This window comes from Hibiscus syriacus, unplaced genomic scaffold (genome assembly GCF_006381635.1).
Source record: "Hibiscus syriacus cultivar Baekdansim isolate YM2019G1 unplaced genomic scaffold, ASM638163v2 tig00111621_pilon, whole genome shotgun sequence".
Classification (NCBI taxonomy): Eukaryota; Viridiplantae; Streptophyta; class Magnoliopsida; order Malvales; family Malvaceae; genus Hibiscus; species Hibiscus syriacus.
This window is the reverse complement of record NW_024063138.1, coordinates 747,126-755,652: the sequence shown is the minus strand read 5'-3', so window position 1 is coordinate 755,652 and position 8,527 is coordinate 747,126. Positions and strand designations below refer to the sequence as shown.

At 31.5% G+C, this 8,527-nt stretch overlaps 1 protein-coding gene across 2 annotated transcripts; it reads right to left on the bottom strand.

Moving 5' to 3' along the window:
* Nucleotides 1-1,743: 1,743 nt before the first annotated feature.
* Nucleotides 1,744-7,446, bottom strand: LOC120166126 (protein FAR-RED ELONGATED HYPOCOTYL 3-like). 2 transcript variants are annotated; one of them, XM_039175485.1, is made up of 9 exons: nt 7,251-7,446; nt 4,466-6,683; nt 4,318-4,374; nt 4,073-4,141; nt 3,931-3,996; nt 3,754-3,822; nt 3,627-3,668; nt 3,448-3,538; nt 1,744-2,030 (listed from the first exon to the last, which is right to left on the bottom strand). In XM_039175485.1, the coding sequence occupies exons 2-8, from the start codon at nt 6,629-6,631 to the stop codon at nt 3,482-3,484; spliced, it is 2,526 nt and encodes an 841-aa protein (XP_039031416.1). In that variant the 5' UTR covers nt 6,632-6,683; nt 7,251-7,446; the 3' UTR covers nt 1,744-2,030; nt 3,448-3,481. The 2 variants fall into 2 exon arrangements, with proteins under 2 accessions (XP_039031416.1, XP_039031417.1); XM_039175486.1 differs by having other exon boundaries at nt 4,466-6,675.
* Nucleotides 7,447-8,527: the final 1,081 nt, after the last annotated feature.

Sequence of the window (8,527 nt, the reverse complement as noted above, 5' to 3'; positions counted from 1 at the left end):
GTGCTCTCTTTGTTATCCTTAATCTCTAAGTGCCTATCTTAACTTCACGAAGCGGAAAAGACAGTGATTCCCAACACATACATAATGTTGAAAATTAACATCGCAAATGCAAGGTTTAGCTCAGCAGTTTGGGCGCGCTTATATCTCTGCTACACCCATGTTTAAATCCCTGCCTACGCCTTTCTTGGTGCCTTATTTTTCTTCTCATCAAAGGTGACATATGTTATTGTATGGATGGAAGAAAAATTATTAAATTAAGTAAATTATGATTATAAAATTTTTTGATCAAATAGTGACATGTATTATCTGATTAGATAATTAAATTTATTTAATTAAATTAAAATTGTGACTAAGTTGATAAAAATATGTGAATATTAAGGACAAAAAATATAATTATACCAATTTTATTAACTGTCACATCATCTCTTTCTCAAATATTAACATTGACTTATTGATATCATTTAAATAGTTAAAGGTTAAAAAATTCTAATAGAAAATCTTGCCAATAGTATAATTTTTTAGGTTGAACAGGATAAGATGTTAGGATGAAATCGAAAATATAATATTATCAATAATATTTTTGGTTTTAACCAAAATTATTATAAATTATATAACTTTTTCAATTGTAATCCATAAACCTATCTCAACTAGCCTTAAAATCGTATGGATTTCTAAGTTGAATATTATAATATTTAAATTAAAAACCATTATAAATTAACTTTAAATTAAATTTTCGCATAACATAATTATCCATTATTTAGAACCTAAAGGTGATAAGGGAAGGATTTGGGCAGAGAGTAAGCATGAAAAAGGTAGTTGACTTTTAAATTTTGGTTTAACTAAAAAGAGTATCCAAATTATCTCTCTTACTTATTTTAGGAGTCTAAATAATTTTTTAGGTGAAATTAGGTGCATATGATTTTTAATATTTTATTTAAAAAAAGTGTTGGTTTTTTCTTAATTCATTTATTTTCAACAAAAATATTTTAAAGGGAAGTTTTTTTTTGTGAAAATAATAAAAATCGTCAGACTCAGGCGAGTGAGGTTAAGGTGAGTTAAATAAAATAATACAGTCACTATTAGATAAAGGAGGGTGAGGGTGTATACGTGGCATAGAAATATATTCTAGTTTTTTTTTTGGACATGTAGTTTTTCATTTAAAAATGCGATGAATATATTTTTATATTTTAAAAAAGAAATGCAGAAATAAAAAGAATCAAACGTATGATATGATATTTGTTTAACTATATAAAAATGTCAAAACGTATATATTTCATCACAAAATATCATTGTGAATAATTTGGAAGATATCTAAATTTTCTTCTGAAAGATATCACAAAATAAATGATTTGGGCTTTTGGTAAACACCTTACAGATCATGATCTGATCTTATCTAACAAGATTGAGACAACTAATCAATAAGTCATTTGTTTCAAGTATGATTAATTTTTTATTTAATCGCCAATATCTCATTTATTAATCAATTAATCTAAATTAGGAATTATAAAAATTTATTATAAAATAACCTTTCTAACTTAGTTTAATTCATTCAAAATGTTGAAATTTAAATCCTTAATCCTATTTAAAAAATCCGATACCTTATCTTAATCCAATTTATTCATTCATAGATGACTACGATTTACTCTTTTTTCTTTTTTCTAGTGAATATCCTCTTTTTTCCTACTATTAATCTTCATCTATTTTTACTCATCTAATAATAATAATAATAATAATAATAATAACAATAATAATAATAATAACTGGAATTCAATTCACCCTATTTAGACTGTAACAATCACAGATAATAATACAACATACTTTACATGACTCAATTTTAATGTTATATCTTACATACAAAAAGAGAGAGAGTGAGAGAGAGAGAGAGAGAGAGAGAGAGAAACACTATTGTTTCTAACAATAATCCGATAATATGCCAATATCATACTTTTTCCTTTCTTCAGAATCAAGTTTAGCTTCAAAACAATCTTCCATCCTATCCATCATTTTCAATATATTCATTCATCCCCCACCTACAAAGCATGACGTTTTCTTTTTCAACCCATAAATTATTAAATTAATAAATAAATGGATTAAGATGGTAAAAATCCTATAAACTTTTTAAGAGAAGAAGTCAATTACGCCCCTACACTTTTTTTATTCAATTAAACCCTTAAAATAAAAAAAAAATTCAATGACTTTTTAATAGACGAAACCGTCATCGATTATTATAGAGATGACATGATGGTTCACAATGCTAACATGATAAATCTCATGTAAATAATGATGGGATGAAAGGACTTAATTGATTTTTTTCAAAAAATTTATAGATTTAATTATTTTAATAAAATTTAAGAACTTATTTAATCTTTAAGCAAAATATTCAAAAATTATTAAAAATAAAAAAAGATTAAATTTTAATATATATCAAAAAGAATAAAATGAAACATTATTAAAAAACAACATTTAATAATATTTATAAAATATTACAAAATTTAAACACTTTCATCAAACAGAGTCTTCGACTAAGTATACTCAATAAAAGTCTAATGCTATTCCTCGTATTTTTAGAAAAATCAGCCTACATCTATCAACGTCTCTTTGACTATTTCTTGACAAAAATCAATCTTACTTTATCTATCAATGTCTTTTAGGAGTTTTTATAAATTTAAAAATGAAGCGATCGAATTTACACCAAAATAGTATTCGTGAGTTTGCAACAAGACAAAGTAATCAATTTTACATAAATTTTGAAACGATAAGACTCATCATGGGTTACGGATCAGAATCAGATTATGTAAAATAACAATTTTATCATAACTAATTTTATTGCAAACTAATGAATATTAAGGAATAATTTTTATACTATAGGATGGAAGGTTAATTTCACTAGAAACATTAAGGAATAACCATAAATTCATGTTAACATCAGACAGTCGAATATTTTTCCAATTAAAGTTTTCAATTATTTTTAATTCTTTATAATCTTTTTTTATAATTTATCATTTATCATTTATAAATGTTGATATTTTATTTAACTTTTTGAAATTTTTAATAGTGTTTGAATTTTAGTAATTTTTGGATATTTTAAATTTAAATAATTTCTTAATTTTTAACTTTTTACTTAAAGATTAAATAAACCTCAAACTTTATAAAAATCAATTGAACCTGATACTTTCTAAAAAAACCAATTAAACCCTTCTACTATATCATCATTTACATGTGGATTGCCATGGTAGCACCATCGGCCGTCATTTCAACACAGTCGACGACGGTTTCCATTTATCAAAGGATCACGCTAATTAATTTTTTGGGTTTAGAGACTTAATTGGATGAGAAAAAAAGAAAGTTCAGAAACTCATTGATTTTTTTTTTTAAAAAAAAAAACAGACTTTATGCACCCATTCCTAAATAATAGTAATAATGAAAACAAACAAATCAACAACAAACCTGAAACATGACCTCCACTGTGAGAAAAGCACCGTTATGTGTGTCTTGATGTATCATCATGTAGCTGTGTCACTCTCACATTAGGGTCATCCTGTCGGGGGGAAGACCATATATAAGGAATTCCTGAAAAAAATTAATCAATCTTACCATGTTAAGTTAGTACTATGTGGAAGACTCACCCGAATGAAGAAACTAGGAGATCGAAAGAAATCCATCGGTCCCTGTTGAGCAAAACACAGAATATACGCAAAGTTACCATTTGAACTCGTCAATAGAAAGAAACTATTACACGAAGAGATACTATACCATCCCAGGCATGGTTTGCTGAGTGCCATAGTAACCATCATGACTCGTTGCTATAGTGTTTAACTGTCCCTATGAATGCAAAATCCCAAATTGAAAATTAGTCCTCTTAAAGCCAGCACTAATTGCATAAATAAAGCTATCTAATTGAATCATTAACGCTATAAAATATGAGAGTACCAGCCCCTGAATTGCTTGTTGATTCCCATAATAGTTATCACGAGGTGCCATTAAATTAAGCTGAACCTGAAAAAAGGCATAAAACATGTAACTGAATATAACTGACATAAAGGATAAATGAAATCAACTGTAATGATCTTACCATTCCTTGGACACTTGCTTGTGCACCAAAGTAACCATCTAGGGCTACTGATCTTGAGCTTAATTTATCCTACAAAAAAGAAATCGAGAAAACAGATACAGACCAACTTCATTCCAAAAGCCTGAGAAAAATTTCTTGGTTGCAAAGGCTACAATAATCTTATTGTTATGCTATTACTTAATGCAGGTGTTGTAAATCATTAAAACATCTACGACTAGTCTGCTAACTTATAAAACAGAACTAACCATTTGTTGCAAACCATCTGTTGCTGAAACAGTCATTACCTCCTGCTCTGTGTTTCCCTGGACAAAAAAAAAAGGTACCCTAACCACAGAGCGGGAATAGAATCTGCCAAAAATATACTCGACATGACAAACACTGTGTATAACTAACCTTTCTTTTCTTAGTTGGGTTCTTTTTCTTATTTGTCTTGCTTGTGCTTCTGTTTGGATTGTCTTCTTCAATACACATCATGCCCTGAGTGGGAGATGCCAAAGCTTCTGCAAGGCTTTTGTTAGAAGTATTTGCACTCAAACAGTTCCCAAAAGCTTCTTCCAGGCTTCGGAATGCAATATAGTAGCTCTCTTGAGACAATGAACCCTCCTCAATCAACTTCATTGCTCGTTGAAATAGGTCATTGTATCTATGTGCCCTAGATTGCACCTGTTCTGATTCTTCTCCCATGAAATGCCTGCTCTTTGCCTCTTTCGTCCATCGTTTCAAAATATATTGCGACGGGATGGCTGAATGGCCATTTATTTGGAGAACTACCATAGCATGCCTGCAGAGATACCCTTTGAATTCATATGAGCGGCATATGCAAGAAACTTCTGCCTTCATCTCATTCAAAGTAACAATAAAATCCTGATTCTTTTCAAGATCTTGAACTCTAAAAATGCAGCATGTTGAATCATGATTTTCTTGTTTTGGATGACAAGCAATTGCACCCACAACCTCAATTTGAAACTTCTTGAATAATGTGTGTGTATATACCCCTGCAACACTCTTCTCAAAAGGTGATGGAGATTTTAATGTAGGCACTCTGCTCCATGAATCAGAATTTGCTTTGGCTTCCTCTTCATACCTATCTTGTAAAATTGCTTCATAATGTTTCAAAAAATCTTGCACTGTGGTCTTCTTATGTACGTACTTATCAAAGAATGAATTCACACTCTCACTTCTCAGAACTGTAGACATCCCAGCTAACAACACATTCATGATATAGGCTGGAACCCACATTTTGCGGTCTTCATACAACAATTTCATCCATTCATCATCTTTGAGTTCAAATCTATCAAGAATTTTCCACCACCTTTTGGAAAACTCTTCATCTGTCCATGACCTGTAGACGCATTTCTCAAATTTTGCCATAAAGTTCCCATGCTGTTTGATTACATGACCAAGATTCTCAGAAACCTTTCCTGTTATGTGCCACAGAAAGAAGCAATGATGAGTGTTTGGAAAGGTTTCTGCAACAACTGATTTCAGAGTTCTGTCTTGGTCGGTTATTAGGGCTCTAGGAGATTGCCCACCCATTGCTTTCAGCCATGTCTGCATTAGCCAAGAGTATGTTGCAGCACTCTCATCTGATAACAATGCACATCCAAGTGGAATGCACTGGTAATGGTGGTTCACTCCAATAAAAAGGGCAAGAGGCATCTTAAATTTGTTTGTGACATAAGTGGTATCAAAAGACACAGCATCACAGAAATAACTGTAATCATGCCTACTCTTTGAATCAACCCAGAATAAACTTTTCAGTCGCTGATCCTCACCCACGTCTACTGCATAAAAGAAGTTTGAATTTATGTTCTGCATGTGTGTAAAAAATTCAAGCAAAACCTTAATATCTCCGGCTTCTAATGCCAAATTCCGACCTTTATCAAATGAATTTTTGGGATCATTCTTCAGACCAACAACACTCTTATATTCAGCAAATTGTCTAGCCATTGCAGCATACATCCTTCTGGTCTGTTCACTAACAGCTTGGGCTGGTAAAAGTTCATGGTTATGTTCTTTCACGAAACTATGTATAACCCATTTTCCATCAGGCCTTCTCTTCACATGCATACTTGCTTTACAGTCTGTCTTCAAACACGATCGGCGACCAGTTGCATTTGCATTTTCGGGGTCTTGCTTGCTTTGTCTAGCACGTGGGCGATTAAAGGATTTGTCATTCTCCCTTTTGGTCCCATATCTAGAACAGGCAAACTTTGCATCAATAAATTCTCTTGATGTTTTTGAACGTCGGCTATTTTGTATAGCAGTGCTGAACCCCATAGACCGAGCATACTCTTGATAAAAAGAATATGCTTCCCCATGTGATTCGAACTCCATGCCAGAAAGTGGCTCAAGATTGGTATCCTCCTTGAAGGTCAACACATCCACAGCAGAAGAATGCATTTCTCCACCACCATCATCAGCACGTATATCCTCTCCTACAACCTGAACCATTCCATTATGCAGTGTTTCATCACCTTCTAACATATTATCAATTCCATTTGCATCTTCATCCTCCTTGCACTGTTCACCAGAAGGTAACCTAAGATCTATGTCCATGATTGAAACTTGTTTACTTCAACCAACAGTTTCCCTGACTGATCCTGAAAAAAATGTGGAAAGGTGACATATTGACGTCATAAAAAAAAGGGAAAAGAACAATTCACAATAGCCAACTCTGATTATAAAACAGATAAAAAAAACTAATTCATGTCCTCGTTAGCTCTTGACCAATCCTACAAGCATAAGCTAAACCCAGAGCTACATATATGATGGGCATTACAAAATTCCTTAGCTGTAAGGTGAATATGTGAAGAACTTTTCCCTAATACCAACATTCCAAACGAGCTAAATCGGGCATAAATTAGCTAATAAGATCCAGCAGGCAACAGAACCAAATAATCTCCTATAACATCTACAAGCTAATGATCAACAGGACCAAATAATCATGAATGAAAAATCATCGGGCAAAAACAGAACCAATACAACAAGATGATCGGACAAGTTTCAATCGTATATAGATTTTAATACAAAAAACAGCAGAAAAATAACAGGCATTTGGGAGAAGGAAATCGAAACCAAAAAGAAAGAAGAAGAGGTAAATAGGTAAAATTGAAAAAAGCGGAATTGGAAAGCAAATAGCTGAGAGAAGGGAAATTAAAAAGAAAGAAAGAAAGACCTGAAGTGGAGTTGAAATATCATGGGATGAGGGAGTGATGATTCTGCGAAAACCGAAGGCGAGTGGGGGTAAGGCGCGTAGGGGATTGGGGGATTTAGGGTTTATTTGCTTTCGTTTCCACTCGCTTTTCTCTCACACTCGCCAAATTGGGGATCTCAGACTGTGTTCTCACCTTCACTCGCCTCTTTTATGAGTAAAATATAATGTTCCCTTCTATTTTTATTTTATCCTCTCCCTTCAGGCCTTCACGGCTCTGATCTCTTTTCACAGTTCTGTTTTGTGTTGGGCCTCATTTATTGATCCAATTCCATAGCCTGTGAATATTGAATTCCAATTCAGCTACAAATAAATTATACCAATATCAATAAAATTTATATTTAATATCAATTTTACTATCTTACTTTAAAATAATTAAATTGTAGTATTGAATTTTAGTTTAGACTTCAATTATAGCACTGAGACATTGTTTTCGGAACAATCAGATTGTGTGGTAGCTTAGTGTTTTTTGATAGTTTGGTGTTGACTTGAAAGTCAAAAAATTATTATTTTTTTACTTTACCTCATTATCTTAGACGTTTTCACCCATTTTAGTCATCGTTAGAAATTATCATTTCAACCACTCTAAACACCAATGAACACCTCTCATTATTCTTTGTCACTATATCAATATAAATATTTCCAAAAACTTTTTAAAACTCATAAAAGTAAACACAAAAATTATATCATTTTTAGGGGATTGAAGGCTTTCTTGATTTGGGGGTTTAGAAATGTTTGCTCGAAAAATTCAAATCGTGAGAATTATTCTTTAGAGAAGATGAACAACATATCTCGAAATTAGACTCCTCGAATGGCCGTCAGAGGAGATTGAAGTACTAGAACATTGAACGTTTGTATATATTTGTATTGATTTTGATTGAGTTTCGTGAAAAATCATTCCAAAAAGAAAAAAAAGAGTGAAATGTTAATTGTTTTTGTATTGATCTTGTCTCCGATAATGACTGATGACAAGTGATGATTGATTATCAATGGTGGTCAGAGTAGTTAACGATTATTTGCATGTATTAAATATACACAACTAAAATTTAGTATCCAAAAATAAAATATTTTAAAGTTTAATGATAAAAACGATACATAAATTAAAGTTCACAATAAATAAATGACCACGTGTCATTACGTTAATAATTTAACTACCGAATGTTTGCATTGAAGCCTAAATTAAATTAAAGTTCAATACTATAATTAGATTTATTTTTTACATAAAATTTCAAAATATTCTT

What these genes read in the sequence shown, in the direction of transcription:
- LOC120166126 (XM_039175485.1), bottom strand. Translation starts at nt 6,631, where the DNA reads ATGGACATAGATCTTAGGTTACCTTCTGGTGAACAGTGCAAGGAGGAT. An exon ending in ACCCAACTAAGAAAAGAAAG is followed by an intron (nt 4,375 to 4,465) that starts GTTAGTTATACA and finishes TTTTTTGTCCAG; the next exon opens with GGAAACACAGAGCAGGAGGT. An exon ending in AACAAGCAATTCAGGGGCTG is followed by an intron (nt 3,823 to 3,930) that starts GTACTCTCATAT and finishes TTGCATTCATAG; the next exon opens with GGACAGTTAAACACTATAGC.